General features: G+C 33.3%; 2 protein-coding genes across 4 annotated transcripts in view; one reads left to right on the top strand and one right to left on the bottom strand.

Moving 5' to 3' along the window:
• Nucleotides 1–5,610, bottom strand: part of si:ch211-243j20.2 (uridine-cytidine kinase-like 1) — a 27,074-nt gene extending 21,464 nt beyond the window's left edge. For 2 of the 3 annotated variants that reach the window (XM_067384213.1, XM_067384212.1), the window contains exons 1-2: nucleotides 5,509–5,610; nucleotides 4,108–4,304 (exon numbers count right to left, since the gene is read on the bottom strand). In XM_067384213.1, the coding sequence (XP_067240314.1) occupies nucleotides 4,108–4,304; nucleotides 5,509–5,597 (286 nt within the window). In that variant the 5' untranslated portion in view covers nucleotides 5,598–5,610. The remainder of the gene's footprint in view (nucleotides 1–4,107; nucleotides 4,305–5,508) is intronic. The other variant, XM_067384214.1, reaches the window with a different exon arrangement.
• slc30a2 (solute carrier family 30 member 2) lies at nucleotides 4,955–19,163 on the top strand. Its single transcript, XM_067384216.1, has 8 exons — nucleotides 4,955–4,998; nucleotides 11,547–11,755; nucleotides 12,954–13,100; nucleotides 13,514–13,667; nucleotides 14,278–14,497; nucleotides 15,321–15,426; nucleotides 15,749–15,883; nucleotides 18,592–19,163. Exons 2-8 carry the CDS (start codon nucleotides 11,602–11,604, stop codon nucleotides 18,735–18,737), a joined length of 1,062 nt encoding a protein of 353 aa, XP_067240317.1. The 5' UTR covers nucleotides 4,955–4,998; nucleotides 11,547–11,601; the 3' UTR covers nucleotides 18,738–19,163.

The following is a 19,163-nucleotide window of genomic DNA, read 5'->3' as shown; positions in this document are numbered from 1 at the left end:
AAGCTGCTTGTTGTTCTATCTATGGACTAAAGTTACTTAAAACTGCTTTTTCTTATGTCCTATCTCTTGCCTCCCTGTTTCTCTGACCTTTGTTGAGGGAAGATCATTCCACTTGGGTGGATTTATTAGTTTCTCTGACCGAGCGAGCAGGGATGACAGTCACACCAGACTTTTTTTTTTACAGGAATAATTGACTGGAGCACATCCAAGTGTGAAATTGTAACCCGTACGACAGGCTCTTTGTGAGTAATGGATTGCATACTAATGACCTCAGAGCTCAGTCCTGAGAGAGCTCATGTTCTCAGACCAGGTTCACACCACAAAAGTTTAAACCCTGCAATACTAATGCCTTCTGGGAAAGTTTCATGAAAGATTTAAACCATGATTTAAGATACATACACTAAGTTTGGGATCACTATGATTTTTTTTCCTCAAGAAATTGCTACTTTATTTCAGCAAGGATGCATTAAATTAAACAAAAGGGACAGGAAATGAATTTGTAATGTTAAAAAAGATCTCCATTTCAGAAATCAAAGCCAAAGGCTGTTCTTTTGAACTCTCTATTCAGCAAGGAATCCTGAAATAAATGTATCACAACTTCCACACAAAATGATTAAGTAGCACAATTGTTTTCAACATTGATAATTCTCCAAACAGGAAAAAAGCAAAAACATTAATTCTGCATTAGTCTTAAGAGTTTTTATTCATACTCCATGCTTCTTTATTCAATACTTCTAATCTCGGAGTCTCTTAGGAGTTTAATAAAGTATTAATACAATATGAAAACTTACGGAAGAGGATTAGGGCCAAGCAAGAATAAAAAAGTAAAACCATCTCGAGATTAAAGTTGTTAAATTTCGAGAAAAAAGTCGAGATAAAATGTTGAGAATAAAGTCATTAAATTATGAGAAAAAACTTGTTAAATTACGAATCTGTTCTCATAATTTAACAACATTTAACAAGTTTTTTCTCGTAATTTAACGAGTTTATTCTCAACATTTTATCTCGACTTTTTTCTCGAAATTTAACGACATTTTTCTCATAATTTAACGAATTTGTTCTCGTAATTTAACAAGTTTATTCTCAACATTTTATATCGACTTTTTTCTCGAAATTTAACTACATTTTTCTCATAATTTAACGATTTTGTTCTCGTAATTTAACAACTTTTTTCTCGTAATTTAACGACTTTATTCTCAACATTTTATATCGACTTTTTTCTAGAAATTTAACGACATTTTTCTCATAATTTAACGAATGTTCTCGTAATTTAACAACTTTTTTCTCGTAATTTAACGACTTTATTCTCAACATTTTATCTCGACTTTTTTCTCGAAATTTAACGACATTTTTCTCATAATTTAACGACTTTATTCTCAACATTTTATCTCGACTTTTTTCTTGAAATTTAATGAGTTTCTCGTAATTTAATGACTTTATTCTCAACATTTTATCTTGACTTTTTTCTCGAAATTTAAAGTTTTTTCTCGTAATTTAACGAATTTGTTCTCGTAATTTAACAACTTTATTCTCAACATTTTATCTCGACTTTTTTCTTGAAATTTAATGAGTTTATTCTCAACATTTTATATCGACTTTTTTCTCGAAATTTAACGACATTTTTCTCATAATTTAACGAATTTGTTCTCGTAATTTAACAACTTTTTTCTCGTAATTTAACGACTTTATTCTCAACATTTTATCTCGACTTTTTTCTCGAAATTTAATGGCATTTTTCTCATAATTTAACGACTTTATTCTCAACATTTTATCTCGACTTTTTTCTCGAAATTTAACGACATTTTTCTCATAATTTAACGACTTTATTCTCAACATTTTATCTCGACTTTTTTCTAGAAATTTAACGACATTTTTCTCATAATTTAACGACTTTATTCTCAACATTTTATCTCGACTTTTTTCTTGAAATTTAATGAGTTTATTCTCAACATTTTATATCGACTTTTTTCTCGAAATTTAACGACATTTTTCTCATAATTTAACGAATTTGTTCTCGTAATTTAACAACTTTATTCTCAACATTTTATCTCGACTTTTTTCTTGAAATTTAATGAGTTTCTCGTAATTTAATGACTTTATTCTCAACATTTTATATTGACTTTTTTCTCGAAATTTAAAGTTTTTTCTCGTAATTTAACGAGTTTATTCTCAACATTTTATATCGACTTTTTTCTCGAAATTTAACGACATTTTTCTCATAATTTAACGAATTTGTTCTCGTAATTTAACAACTTTTTTCTCGTAATTTAACCACTTTATTCTCAACATTTTATCTCGACTTTTTTCTCGAAATTTAACAAGTTTTTCTCATAATTTAACGACTTTATTCTCAACATTTTATCTCGACTTTTTTCTCGAAATTTAACGGCATTTTTCTCATAATTTAACGACTTTATTCTCAACATTTTATCTCGACTTTTTTCTCGAAATTTAACGACATTTTTCTCATAATTTAACGACTTTATTCTCAACATTTTATCTCGACTTTTTTCTCGAAATTTAACTACATTTTTCTCATAATTTAACGACTTTATTCTCAACATTTTATCTCGACTTTTTTCTCAAAATTTAACGACATTTTTCTCATAATTTAACGACTTTATTCTCAACATTTTATCTCGACTTTTTTCTCGAAATTTAACTACATTTTTCTCATAATTTAACGATTTTGTTCTCGTAATTTAACAACTTTTTTCTCGTAATTTAACGACTTTATTCTCAACATTTTATATCGACTTTTTTCTCGAAATTTAACGACATTTTTCTCATAATTTAACGAATTTGTTCTCGTAATTTAACAACTTTTTTCTCGTAATTTAACGACATTTTTCTCATAATTTAACGAATTTGTTCTCGTAATTTAACAACTTTTTTCTCGTAATTTAACGACTTTATTCTCAACATTTTATCTCGACTTTTTTCTCGAAATTTAACGACATTTTTCTCATAATTTAACAACTTTATTCTCAACATTTTATCTCGACTTTTTTCTTGAAATTTAATGAGTTTCTCGTAATTTAATGACTTTATTCTCAACATTTTATCTTGACTTTTTTCTCGAAATTTAAAGTTTTTTCTCGTAATTTAACGAATTTGTTCTCGTAATTTAACAACTTTATTCTCAACATTTTATCTCGACTTTTTTCTCGAAATTTAATGAGTTTCTCATAATTTAATGACTTTATTCTCAACATTTTATCTCGACTTTTTTCTTGAAATTTAATGAGTTTCTCGTAATTTAATGACTTTATTCTCAACATTTTATCTTGACTTTTTTCTCGAAATTTAAAGTTTTTTCTCGTAATTTAACGAATTTGTTCTCGTAATTTAACAACTTTATTCTCAACATTTTATCTCGACTTTTTTGTCGAAATTTACTGAGTTTCTCGTAATTTAATGACTTTATTCTCAACATTTTATATCGACTTTTTTCTCGAAATTTAACGACATTTTTCTCATAATTTAACGAATTTGTTCTCGTAATTTAACAACTTTTTTCTCGTAATTTAACGACTTTATTCTCAACATTTTATCTCGACTTTTTTCTCGAAATTTAACAAGTTTTTCTCATAATTTAACGACTTTATTCTCAACATTTTATCTCGACTTTTTTCTCGAAATTTAACGGCATTTTTCTCATAATTTAACGACTTTATTCTCAACATTTTATCTCGACTTTTTTCTAGAAATTTAACGACATTTTTCTCATAATTTAACGACTTTATTCTCAACATTTTATCTCGACTTTTTTCTTGAAATTTAATGAGTTTATTCTCAACATTTTATCTCGACTTTTTTCTAGAAATTTAACGACATTTTTCTCATAATTTAACGACTTTATTCTCAACATTTTATCTCGACTTTTTTCTCGAAATTTAACAAGTTTTTTCCACAAAATTTAACAACTTTAATCTCAATGTTTTTTTTTTATTATTATTGCTTGGCCCTAATCCTCTTCCATAAAAACTCAATTACACCCATTTCATTTTCATAAAAATGTACTTATTGTGCAATGCTTTCATAAGCTTTTATCAAATGTGATAATTCATTGCACTTTACATAACACTGATTTGTAATAATTTGTACCTATGACAAAGGCTTCTTTAAAGGTGGTCCCAGTAACATTGTACCACGGTGGTCGGCCTGCGGTGTAGATTGTCCTCTTATTTGTCCTTAGAAGTGGAGGCTCAGTTTTGCTTTGGCTAGTGGTCCGTTTCCGTGGCGACAGCGAAGGCGTAAGGGGACATCTGTGTTTCATAAGGCCATCGAGAGAATCCTCGCCACTACCACAAAATAAGGAGGGCAAGAAAATGCAAAACATTATGTAGTAACACAACACAATGGGATTTGCTTTAGTCACACATTTTTCATGCTATGTCACACAAGCTCACTTAACAATCATCAAAACCTGATCAATAATCATTGAACGGAGCAAAGAAGTAAGTGTGAGTGTCCACGCTGCCATCAGACATGCCTTTATAATCATGAACGGCCCCATCTGACCTGAGCATAGCTATTGAACACTGTTTCATAGAGAGCTTGAGGAAATCTGGGTCTTTATGATGCCCTCAGAAAGAGCTTCTCACATGATCATTTCTGTTAGTGTGGTAGAGGGACTAGGACCTTTCTTCATATCCTGTCCAGGAAACCACACATCTGCTCAGCCAAACCCGGAGCCTCATTTGAGTAAGACTCTCATCACACGGACAGACGCTGGACACTCACTGGCACTAATGAATCATCAATTTGAAATACAGTCCATTACACAATGGTAGTGCTGAAAAGGTCAGGATGTTTGCTTTGATTCACAGACTAGGCTTAAGAGGATTAAGGGTAGTTGGCATGAAATTCTATTGTCTGTGCTGTGACATGTTGTATGCGTTTTGCTGATTCTAAGGATTTTTTTGGAAGGAATACAAGGAATATGTCGCAAATAGGCACTGGCCTTTACAAAGAAGGCCAAACGGTGTTTAAAAGGTAACGGAAATGTGTAAATATCCATATTTTCTCAATATCAGGATATACACACACATAAAACCCTAAAGGACATGTTATGCTCAGTTACCCTTAATGTAAACAAACCCCAAATAGAGCTCAGCATTGTTATAGCCTATTTTTGCCTTTTGATAAACAAATGTGGATAATATCGACTATTAACATTCAAAATAAATGTAATGCTTATGTTTACATATCTTAATTCTGCATACTGCTTTAAATTTAACTGCAATACATCTTCATTCGACTCATTTTCCATTAACATGAGCGGCATATCTGCCACGCCAGCAGCTCCAGAAATAGAAGCTGCTCATTCTGTATGCAGATCTTAACCAGACAAAAAAAATTATAATAATAAGACCAAACGAAGCAAGTACACTGTGTCGCCTGCTGTACTCTCGCCACTGATCAACAAAACACTGTTCTTTATTTGTCATCCTGATTAGTTACTGATTACATTAGCTGAGCTCGACAGGCACCTAATCTACTCACCTGTCTGATCTAGACATCGATTGCTCATCCTCCTCTCCTCCTTCTTTCTGTTGCACCTGAACATCGTTTTGGCTCATTGTCATCGCCATGTTTTGTGCCGCGAACGCGCGGAAACGCATGTCCGGAAGTGCGTTTGCGTCACGCTTATGGCAAGCCGTTTTGACTTTTATTCACATCTCAGGATATGAATTCTTGATATCAACAATTCAATTGTTGATATCAGGAATTACATTTCCACTAGTAACAATGTTAATTCTTGACATCAACATTTGAATTTCCACTAGTAAAAACTAGAATTCTTGATATCTGTAATTGTATTTTCACTAGTGAAATAGGCTGCCATTCAAATTCAATTGTTGATATCAAGAATTGATTTTTTACTAGTTGAAATTCCAATTTCACATATCAGAAATACAATTCTTACTAGTAAAAATCGTAATTTTTGATATCAATAATTACATTGCTACTAGTAAAATGCGATTTTTTGATATCAAGAATTCAATTGTCACTAGTTGAAATGTCAGTTCTTGATATCAACAATTGAATTGCTACTAATAAAAATGTTCATTTTTGATATCTGAAAATGTATTTCTGATATCAATATAATTTCAGATATCTAAAATGGCTTTCTTACTAGTAACAATCACATTCATGATATCAGAAACTAACATTGTCACTAGTGAAAATCAAATTATTGATATCAAAAATTTACATTTTTACTAGTAGAAAATCAATTTTTGATATCAAGAACTGACATTTCAATTAGTGACAACTGAATTATTGATATCAAAAATTATTATTTTTACTAGTAAGAATTGTATTTCTGATATGTGAAATTGGAATTTCAACTAGTAAGAAATCAGTTCATTGAATTTGAATGGCAGCCTATGGTGACATTTCACTAGTGAAAATACAATTACAGATATCCAGAATTCTAGTTTTTACTAGTGAAAATGTAATTCCTGATATCAAAAATTGCCATTGTTACTAGTGGAAATGTAATTCCTGATATCAAGAATTAGCATTTTAACTAGTGAAAATTGAATTGTTGATATCAAGAATTCATATCCTGAGAATGAATAAAAGTCAAAACGGCTTGCCATACACGCTTGCGGTGGCGCATAGTAGGCCTAAACGTTTGATCATTTGACTTGATTTTATTACTTTATATATAACACTATAGATAACGATCCTATTGTTATATTTGCTTATTATTTGAATAATTCAATGATATATTATATATAAAAAAAAAATAAAGCAGGGGGCACGCGCACGTTTAGGTCTACAGGAATATTTAGCAAAACCAAACTTCTGCTGAAGTAGTTTTAATATGAACATCCTCAATTTCTTTACATTTTGTTTTAGCATTGCTGCTTAAACAATATGCCTATGTTTGTTTGTTTTTAAACAGTGCCTATATTATGTGAGACGTTTTGTTGCGTCACGAGGCTCTTTCTACATTTTTTGGATGCCTATTTAGGCTACAAATCGCCTCGAATTGAAAAGAACAGTCACGTACACCCATTTGCACTGCAGCCAGAATTGCGCAGCACGTTTTTTCTCAAACAAAAGGAAAACTCATTCATTCCCAACAGACGCAGACTTCATTCAAGTAAAAATAAGCGCTGCCACCCTTTACGGATCCCACTACGGCAAAGGCGTAGCTCGTAATTACTAATTATCTCCTGGTGACGTTGCTTGGTAGCTTTCCAATGGCGAACGACTGGCTTGTGAATATTACGTTTGTAATGATGACGTGGCCCCCTTTAGCTCATGAATATTAATAACACAATGCCTTCGCCATAGTACGATTCGTAAATTAGTTCACTGGACTGCTGGATCTTCTGCACCACATCCATCCGATGTAACCCACAGCCAAGTTTGCCGGCTCCGCATACAGCATCGGAATTACTGAATACTGCTTTCTCCTTTCTGTGGACCTGATGCAATGAGTGCTTTCACTCATTTTTTTGAATCCTTCGAAAATGGCTTGGAAGAATTATTATTTTGTCGTCTAATTTAAAACGCATATTTTAATATTCGGTGCGGTTTTCTATTAATTGTTTTTTTTTTTTAATTGGTCACTGAAGCAGCACATGACCATGGATCCTCCACCGACTTCAGAGAAATCGCATCTCATCAACGAAAGAAATGCCAAAATATACTCCTTAAAACTTAACAGGTAAAATTATGTATTCCTCTATTTCATATAGACCTATTTATCTATTATTAAACCTATTATTATTATTATTATTATTATTGTCAATTTGCATTGTAGATAGCCTATTAGTGTGATTCGAAAATAGGTACATGGTCTGGAAATGTGCACAATTAATGATGGAAAATTGATTGTGAAGCATTTTATGGCGAATAAAAAATAATAATAATAATAATAATAATAAAATGCCAATTTAAAATATTTAGGTCTCATTGAGAACAGAAATATTTTGATATTTGATAATTATCGATTTAATAATCTCAAAAAATCCCTTACAACATGACCTGTCACAGTCTGAAATTTCCACATTGTGACACTGCATATGCGCCAATCTTAGTTATCTATTCTGAACACATCTGTTAAGAATGCAGTGCGTGAGATGCTTATAGTTTTATTTAAGAGATTCATTTCTATGCATGAGTTCATTTTGGACAGTATGAGCAATGGCCTCAGGGAACTTTAGTGAGCAAAACGAACGTAATATGACTTCCACGTGGAAATTACACACGATATAAGCTTTTCATTATGTTTCTTTTGAAGCAATACATTCAGATAAAACATTAAAAATATTGCCCTTTTCCCTTCCTCTGCACACCCTACTAAAATGATCATATAAAGCAAGAAGGTGCGAGAAGAGTTTCAGCACCTTGGACAGATGCACTTGAGTTGTCAATATGAAAAAGAGCAATAAAATGATAACCCATACATGATACACATATCATTATCAATAATGTTTTTAAATATTGTGTCATTTAAATTTTAGGCTTCTGGTAGAAATACATTTTCGATTTTCGTCAGGCAAAGAAATATGTTAGGCTACTCGTCAGCATTTATCATGAATAATAGCTACTAAAACAACACAATTTGCGCCGGACATAAAACCACACATGCGTTTTAAATATTTTAAATAGCTTACACATATTTGCGACATTGAGGATGATGTCCAGGAACAGAACAATGATGTTCAATTGATTCCGATAGCCTACATTTAGAAAACTGTCTGCGACAAAATTAGTAAAAGTCCAGAAGGAGTTTCCACAACCGATTGTGCAAGTAATAACATTGCCGTGGAAGTCGTTTCTGCATTAGTTGGATTGTGGTCTTGAAGGAGAAAATGAATGAGGAGAGCTCAGGATGTTTTTACAGCAGATGAATGTGGCAGAAGCATTTTCTGAAGCTGCTGAAACAAATCGGCTAAAGGTTCACTTATCTATTTAGCTTGGTGACACATTACATTAATAAAAACGTTTCGCACATCATGGCATTGGTGGTATCAACAGGTCAACAAATGTAGAAGGACATGAAAAAGGGCAGCTGAGAAGATGTTGGATGTTGTTACTATACCTGGGCGGTATTCTGTTATATGTGACCCTGGACCACAAAACCAGTCATAAGTCACATTGGTATATTTGTAGCAATAGCCAACAACATTGTATGGGTCAAAATGATCGATTTTTAATTTATGCCAAAATCATTAGGATATTAAGTAAAGATCATGCTCCATATAGATATTTTGTTAATTTCCTACCATAAATATATCAAAAATGTATTTTTGTGAGTGGATATGCATTGCTAAAGACTTTATTTGGAGAACTTTAAAGGCGATTTTCTCAATATTTAGATTTTTTTGCACCCTCAGATTCCAGATTTTCAAATAGTTGTATCTCGGGCCAAATACTGTCATATCCTAACAATCATACATCAATAGAAAGCTTATTTATTCAGCTTTCAGATGATGTATAAAACTCATTTTCAATAAATTGACTGGTTTTGTGGTCCAGGGTCACTTATAGTAATGCTATATTTTTCAATTTGAAATTTTTTAAAAGTCTTTAAGAGAGAAGAAAAGGGAGAAATGCACGTGCTGAGCAGTCATAAAGGTTTGCTATTTTTTTTATTAATTTAAACACAGATTTCACAGTTAAATACGTTATTTGGATATTCAAAATGCTCGTCATATCAATTACAGAAAATCACAGCACGACACACTGTGTTGATCCAGTGGCGTGTATGCTAATGATATTAAAGTGCTCAAACCAGGCCCTCATGTCATGCTCTGCTGCACTGCCACAGGATCGACAGCATGTTTCAGAGCGGAAACCTCCTGCCAAACTGTAACCATCTCCATATGCACAAAAGATGATATTTTATGAATAATAATAATAAAAAAAACATTAATAATACGAACAGAGGGCTTCGAGGAGGAATGTGAATTGCCTCATCAAACAGATTATACCTGCGTACTCATTAAAAAAGATCGATATGCTATAACCGACATTACACAACAGTGATCAAATAAACCACATGATAAAGTTAATAATAGGCTAATTCCTCCAGCAAATGTCAACTGACAGAGTACACAAAACACCATAATATGGTCAAAGAAACTAAAACAATGCTTTAAACATTAACTAAACAACATAAAACAAACTAATATTACAAATTAAGAAGAAACGTAACTTAGTCTTAGTAGGCTATATAACCAAATGTGATGCTTCTAACGAATTGCGTTTTTACTTGAAAACACCAATAGTAATATGATATATGAAAAATATAATAATAAAATATAATAATAAAAAAATATAATAATAATTCAAATTTTAAAAATGGTTTACTGTAAAAGTAAATGATAAGATCATTAATTTTTATATTTTTACATAGCCTATACGCTATTTTGTAAAAACGGTATATTCACCACACATTTTTATTGGCCTATATTCCTTTTCCGAAATTAGAAGCAGAAAAAAAAAAAAATAACTTGAAAAATGATTACTGCGATTGCATCCTCATTTGAATAAAAAATAAACCAAGCCAAACTGAGACACGCATCCTAATTTTAGCACACTTATATTACTATTGTATTTTATTATTAATAGTCAACGCTGCAAATGAATACTCATTATAAAGCAAATAAGTAGGATGCAGGCCCAATTTCATACAGTATAAGAAAGATTAGAAAGACAAATCTCTGTATGCTTGTTGGACTATATGACCAAAAAAAAAAAAAAAAAAAAAAATCATCCAGTGTATCATGTCTGTGTCCCGGTGGGGTGATTAAACAGACGCCGTGTTTCACTCGACTGCCTCATTTCAGCAGCAGCGCGCGCGTGATGCAGTTTCTGGTTATCTCATGCGCAGCGAGATTGCGCTTTCCGCCCCATTAGTCCCATCATAGCGTCTCTCTCATCAACACATAAGACAGAAGGGCCAAAAACGACCATGTCAGCAGATTTAAACTCGGGCTGGTCTGGGTGCTCATGGAATGCTTTGTACACAGTATTCCCCGACACAAAGCACTTACACGATATAATATTTTATATAAAACTTATATATGAATATGTATGCAATACATACTTTTTTATTTAAATATAATATAATATAATATAATATAATATAATATAATATAATATAATATTATATAATATTATATATATATATATATATATATATATATATATATATATATATATATATATATATATACACACAAACATAAACTTACTGTAAATTCCAGTGCCTGAATTGCTGTATTATTATGGTTTTGTTTTGATTGCAGTTTTGTTTTGATATCCATCCATTTTGATATCTCCAAACTGCTTATACTCTGTAGGGTTGGACAGGGATGCTAGAGCTAATCCTAGTGTCTCAGGCCACAGACGATTTACATGATATGTTGTAAAATTTGCATCCTTTATTCCTTGCCTAACTCCCTGATAGGCTAGCAACTATAGGGTTATTACAGTATGTGTGTGAAGGCTGATTTACAAGTTTTAAAAGTCATTGAAATGGTGTCATTGTACATCATGCTTTGTTCTTATAGTGAATTCTCAGGTTCCAAAGAAAGTTGTCCAGACCTGCCTTTGGGAAATGGTGACATGGCTGGTGCCATTGAGCTGAAGAGGCCTGTTGGAACTCATTGCCATGGAAAAAAAGCAGCCCTCGATGAGAGCCATGAGAAACTCATAGCAAAGAAGAAACTGTACATCGCCTCCATAGTCTGTCTGGTTTTCATGATTGGAGAAGTTATAGGTAAGATCACAAGTATGGGGTTTATTAAATAATGAAGCCAGACTTTTTTTAAGAATTGGCATAAATGCAACATTACTTTTATATAGGCTACAATAAAATCACTTGTCTTACACTTGTACTGTATATAAAAACCAGCCATTTATTTTGCTTTGTCTTTGAGTGCAAAGTGGTTCTGCACAATAAATGCTCTGACAGCATTTCACAACTAAGTAAATGATGGGTTAAGCAATTTGTCACTGTAGCATAAAATTACATGACACAACCAATCCTTGACTCATCTATAAAATGTGATAAGCAGGCTTTTCCGTGCTTTGTTCAGCCTGTACAGCACTTTTTTGTCAGCATTCACAAGTGCAATACTTTAAAATATGTATGACTCATTCTTTCTTTTAAACAACAAAAGATTTATGCTTTGTAAGCTTTCTCAAGTATAATAAGCTTTTCGGAGTATAATAAAATAAATAACATTGAATAACATTTATAGTGTATGCTCTATGGTGGATTATGAAGAACCTTTAACATCCATGGAAACTTTCCATTGCACAAAAGGTTCTTTATAATGGAAAAAGGTTCTTTAGATTTTAAAATGTTCTTTACACTAAGAAAAAGGGTTCTTTTAGGAACTGAAAGGTTCTATGGAGAAACAAAAATGGTTCCTCTATGGCAGGGGTCACCAAACTCAGTCCTGGAGGGCTGCTGGAGGGCAGAGTTTAGCTCCAACCCCAATTAAACACGCCTGAACCAGCTAATCAAGATTTAACTTGGCATACTATAACCAAAGCCACTGGAAGGCAAGCCTGCAGCCTTTAGCCAAAAAAAGTGTAACGGCTAATGCTAATGCTAATGCTAATGCTCCGCCCCTGGCGGTATGCAGGGAAGGAGACCAGAGGCTGTTTTTTTTGAATGGATGTCAATGGATGAGAGGCTTCACTATGCTGATTAAACAGCTTTTGTGGGGAAATAGCTAATCATTTAATTAATCGACAGCCTGTTTGCTAATCTTCAGCATGTTTTACACTAAACAGTACTTTCGTTTTGGAGCTAAACTCTGCAGGACAGCAGCCCTCCAGGACCGAGTTTGGTAAACCCTGTTCTATGGCATCTCTGAAAAAAAAAGAAAAAAAAAAACACGCTTGGAACCATTCATTTTAGCAGTATACATCTCTTACTCAATTCTTGTTCTCTGCTGCTCTTGCAGGTGGTTATTTAGCACACAGTCTGGCCATTATGACTGATGCAGCTCACCTTCTGACGGATTTTGGCAGTATGATGGTCAGTCTTTTTTCCTTGTGGATCTCTTCAAGACCACCCACCAAGAGAATGAACTTTGGCTGGCACAGATCAGGTGAGTCCATTCCATCTCAATCCTGTCAAATAAATTTTACATACATTGTTGATGCTGAACATTTTAAATCTAAATCATGCCTATTAAATTAAAGAAACATTTCACCCAAAAATAAAAATTCAGACAATTTTACTCACCTTCATGTTGTTCAAAACCCATGCATTTAACTAAGGAGAAAACTTTTTCCGTACAAAATTAGTTCATAGGGACCACATCTGGATGTCAAGCTCTAATACCAACAAAAGAAATCCATACAATTTATGTGCAATATTCGTCATCTTCTGAAGTTATAAGATAGCTTTGAATGAGAAGCAGGGTGAAATTTAAGTCATTATTTTTGTGTGAACAGATTTAAGACTTTGTAATATTCATATAATGCCAAATCATATTTGTTTCAAATGAACATCTCACAGAGATTCTGGGAGCCCTGGTATCTGTAATGTCCATCTGGATCGTGACTGGGGTGTTGGTGTACCTTGCCATTGAGAGGATAGTAAAAAATGATTATGAAATTGAAGGCCGTGTGATGCTCGTCACCTCAGGTTGTGCAGTCGTGGTCAACATCATGTGAGTAGACAGACATGAATGAGTTGGCATGAACCAAAGTTGAGATAGTCTTTTCTTCTCTATTGTGACGTATATACGAGTGAAACAGCTTCTCGAACATGAAATGATTTTGTCCATCGGGAATTGATTGGATGGATGTGGTTTGTGATGTCATGTGAGTGACAGGTTGTCCCGCCCTCATGCCAGTAAACAGATCATCAGAGAAGAGATGTCGCTGCAAGAGGGAGGAGAAGTTATTTTTATTAAAGATTACAAGCGCACATGAATAAAAAATAAAAAAAATGTGCTCGGATAAATCATTTCCAATAAATTCTGCAATATTCCATAAAAAAATAAGAATTGTCAATTTTGATTTCATGGTGAATAACGAGAAGCTAAAGTAGTAATACTTAGTTTTTCGGGCATAATTGTGATATAAAATCTCAATTATTAGAAATAAAGGCAGAGCTTTATTAAGGAACATACAGATACTGTACAATAAGATCTTATTTTCTATTCTGTTGAAGACTATAGGCTACAGCTTTAAAAAAACAAACAAAAAAAAACCCAGTAAGGACTAGAATTTCGATAAATTGATATGCTTTTGTTTGCATTATTGTTTATATTCCAGAATGGCCTATATTCTACACCATTCCACTACCTTCCACAGTCACGGTTCAGGCTACCACAAGATTGATGAGAATGGGATGAGCCCCGTGGGCCATGGCCACTCCCACAGCCTCCTGAGTAATCATGGGAACACCAGTGTCAGAGCAGCATTTATTCATGTTTTGGGGGATCTCTTACAGAGCTTTGGAGTGATGGTGGCCGCCATTATCATCTACTTCAGGGTAAATGAACACTAACATAACGAATCACCTTAAAAATCGTCCAGTCCTATAAAATGGCATTTACAGTGCAATTAACTTCAATTTGCCAATTGATCAGAATATTATGTGTAAATAATGGACTTATAAATAATGGAAAGTTGTTCCTTTTAGAGGCATTTATACAAGTAAAAAAGTCAATTATATAGTCTTTAAATACATAATTTAATGGCATAACAAAAGATTAATGAACGATATGAATATTTATATTTATTCATTATAATTATTTATACTACCGTTCAAAAGTTTGGGATCAGTAAGATTTTTTTTTAATGAAAGATATTAAGACTTTTTATTCAGCAAGGATGCATTAAATTAAACAAATAATATAGATATATTACAAAAGATTTCTATTTAAAATATTTATATGCTGTTTTTTTCAGCAAAGAATCCTAATAAAAATGTATCATGGTTTCCTTTAAAAATATTAAGAAGCAGAACTGTTTGATTGATAATAAAAAGAAATGTTTCTTGAGCAGCAAATCAGCATATTATGATTTCTAAAGGATCATGTGACACTGGAGTATTGATGCTGAAAATTCAGCTTTGACATCAGAGAAATAAAATAATAATAATAATAATAATAAAATCTTACTGACCCCAATTTTTTTTTTTTAAGTAATCAAATCCCCATGATAAGGAATTGGACACTGATTTCTTTCCCCGACTCTTGAATGTTTCTTCTAATATCTGTAATCTAATTCAATTTGACACATTGCAAAAAAACATCTGATTTTGTTCTTTAATGCATCAGTACCTCCTGTTCTCTATCCAACTTCTAACGCAGCCAGAATACAAAATAGCTGATCCCATTTGCACTTTCCTCTTCTCTGTGTTCGTCCTGGGCACCACCATTACCATTCTAAGAGATGTCTTCCGCATTCTCATGGAGGGTAATTTTCACATTAAATAATTTACTAAATTACAGTACAATTACAGTTGCATTATTCTCACTGACTTAAAAATACACATGCAATGTCAGAGTATTTTTTAGTTGCATAGTAATAGTACACATATGGTGTAGCCTAATATTCTCTATTTAAAGGTGAAGTGTGTAATGTCTGTACCCCTGGTGACACCAAATTTCCAAACAATTTTTCTATAAAAGTCAAAATATATAAATAAATAAAGTAAAAAATTGCACACATCATCTTTAAATGCAAACTATGAATCCCCTCTATCCTTGTAAACTCAGTGTCATGTGTCTGTGTTCAGGGACACCCAAAGGAATAGAGTTTAATTCAGTGAAGGAGGTGCTGCTGTCTCTGAAGGCAGTGAAGGCCATGCATAGCCTACACCTGTGGGCTCTCACCATAGGCCAGAGTCTGCTGTCTGTTCACATAGCTATTGGTAAGTTTATTAAATGACACTTGCTTCACAGCTCAATTATACTGCTATTATTGTAATTTTCATTTGTCAAGTTGCTTATGCAAATTATTCATAATATTTATCTAAATCTATTGAACATGTTATTTGGTACATCAATTATTTAATTTTATTTTAGTGCGAAATGCAACATTATTTTAAAATAAAATATATATATATATTTAATTTTAAAGTCCGTTAAAACTCATCTTTGATCACCAAAATTACATATTTAAACTTTAAATGTTTTTTTTTCAACATTTTTCTTCATGCCTTAAAATAGCTTGAATGTAATACTACGCTTTTGCTTCATTTAGCCTAATCAGCGGATCTATGAATATACTAATTAGCCCCGCCTCCACTCACTAGCATGAGATCAGAGATTCGGTAAACACTAGACAATGGTATTGCTCTTTAAAACATTGGGCACATAACAGTAATTAATATGATTAGCCTTTGCTTGAGTACATTATCAAACAGCAAATGTTTTGTTGCTGCTAATGTTTCACAAACCATGTTCCCATTCGTCATTTCAGAGTCAGACAGCTGCCTTCTAAAAATAAATCAGCATCCTTACAAACGCTTTGAACAACTCAGAACGTCAGTGGATAAAGGCATATAGTTCATCATAACATTGTAATTCACATCACATCATTTTTCATATCAACAGAAAAATATAGTAACATGGCTTCTCTTGAGACTCCCCTGCTTCAGAGCGGTCATAGTTAATGATATGCTAAAGCCCGCAGACACGTTGACGTGATTGGTTACAAGGTAGTTTGTGATGTATGAAACACCAGCGATTTCAAACCGCTGTTTTTTTTTTTTTTGAAACTGTCTTTAAATCACTGCAGTTTTAAGGTACGCTTACTCAATATGCTCAACGATATGCTTAAAACGGATACGTTTTTCCTTTGAGTTTTTCCGCGTACAGACGACACCATTGTCAAAACGATCCCCATTCATACGAATCCGTAAAATTACTAAAAACACAGTATTCTGCTGCTTTAAACGTGCCATCGAACTGAAAATTGAATTTACCTCGGCATAGTTGAATAACAAGAGTTCAGTACATGGAAAAGACATACAGTGAGTCTCAAACACCATTGTTTCCTCCTTTTTATATAAATCTGCGTAACAGTCAGGATCATTAATATGTACGCCCCCAATATTTGCATATGCCAGCCCATGTTCAAGGGATTACACAAGGGCAGTGTATTAACGTCTGGATCTGTGCACAGCTGAATCATCAGACTAGGTAACCAAGCAAGGACAACAACGAAAAATGGCAGATGGAGCGATAATAACTGACATGATTCATGATAACATGATATTTTTAGTGATGTTTGTAAATTGTCTTTCTAAATGTTAAATGTGGTTAAAGTTACCATCGTTTTTTACTGTATTCACGGATACAAGAGCCGTCGCTATTTTAATTTTTAAACACTTGCAGTCTGTATAATTCATAAACACAACTTCATTCTTTATAAATCTCTCCAACAGTGTAGCATTAGCCGTTAGCCACGGAGCACTATCAAACTCATTCATAATCAAATGTAAACATCCAAATAAATACCATACATGCGCGATTAGACATGCTGCATGACCAGATCCATTCTGAGGGTTATATTAGCTGTGTGAACTTTGTTTATGCAGTGATAGAGTCGAGAGCTCGGGAGGGGGCGGAGAGCGCGAGCAATTAAAGGGGCCGCAGCCTGAATCGGCGCATTTCTAATTATGCCTCAAAATAGTCAGTTAAAAAATTAATAAAAAAAATAACTATGGGGTATTTTGTGCTGCAACTTCACAGACACATTCAGACTTATGTTCACACCTTATTCTTATATCTTGTAAAAAAACGTTCGATGGCACCTTTAAACATTACAATGCTCACGATAACTTTCATTAACTCTACAACAAGTAAATCCACTTCACCAGCTAATTATTCTTTGACAGAGCTACCGCAAAAACGGAAGTTCAAAGACAGTATTATAAAGATGGTGGCACGCTTTCTCTGGCGCATAATGCGCAAGTGCATGACCTCATCGTTTAAACAGATTAGCGTTTTTGTTGTTTACACAGAGACCGTTTTCAAAAACTTGCACTTTGAAACCCATTTTCATTCAAAAGTTTGCATTTTCAGACCACCAAAATGCAGTAATGTAAACGAATGATCAAAACGCATAAAAAGTTCTTTGTTTTTAGTTGAAAACGGTGTCGTGTAAACGGAGAAAATACTGAGCAATGGTGTTGATATGAATTTGCACATGGTTTGTCCTTAATCATATTAAAAACATCACATAGACATATGAACAACATTAAAAACCTGATTTTCACCACAGGGGGACTTTAAATGATATGTCGGTCAAATATAAATTTGCATGTAGCCATTTATCAATTAGAATTTTATCTACATTTTTTGTAAAAGCTTGATGTTATAAAAATATCAAGCTTTTACAGTCATATTTATTTATAATACAAATTATGTCAAAGTCTTTTTGACCATAGGGGACATTAGTTCAAAAACACAGAAATTAGTTGACATGTATGTGTTTCTGAATTCTAGGCACAAATGGCATCTAAGAATGATCATTAATCCTTCTGCATTTTGTCCTTTAATTAATTTCAAACATGACAGATGAGCACAGAATCGTATATTTAGGCTAAAGGAACCTGTTTTTTCTTCATTTTAGAGGAGAATGCTGACCCTCAGAGTGTCTTAAAGGAAGCCACTGAACTCCTTCAGACCAAATTTGGCTTTTACAGCACAACCATTCAAGTGGAGCCTTATTGCGAGGACATGATCCACTGCGCCCAGTGCCAGGACCCTATGGACTAAGTTGTCCAAGTGCACCGGTGAGGGGAGGCTGCCTGATTAAAATGTATGCACACATATTAAGCTTCATTGAGGGTCCAAGTCAGAAATGGAAACACTGTGCAAATGTATCATCTACATATCATTACGAATATGTACATGCCAAATGCATTTCTATCAACTACCGAGGAAATAAAAAAAAAAGAGATTTCACACTGTGCCATCTTAAAAGTGCATCGGTTTATGGGAGGAATAGCTTTAAAATGAAGTGGTGTGGTTTAGCTTCACATACTGTATGCAAAGATAAAGTGAACCGAGCGGCAGAACATAAATATGAGGCCTGGAGGCATCACTGTGAGCCTTTTTATTGTGACTTTGCAAGGCTTTGCTTGGGTGGTTGGCATAGTACATTATTGCAGGAGTGTACTGTAATTGCCTGTCCGTGGTCTT

The sequence above is a fragment of the Chanodichthys erythropterus genome, chromosome 4, assembly GCF_024489055.1.
Source record: "Chanodichthys erythropterus isolate Z2021 chromosome 4, ASM2448905v1, whole genome shotgun sequence".
Lineage (NCBI taxonomy): Eukaryota > Metazoa > Chordata > Actinopteri > Cypriniformes > Xenocyprididae > Chanodichthys > Chanodichthys erythropterus.
The sequence above is the reverse complement of the archived record's forward strand: the minus strand, read 5'-3'. Positions and strand labels throughout refer to the sequence as shown.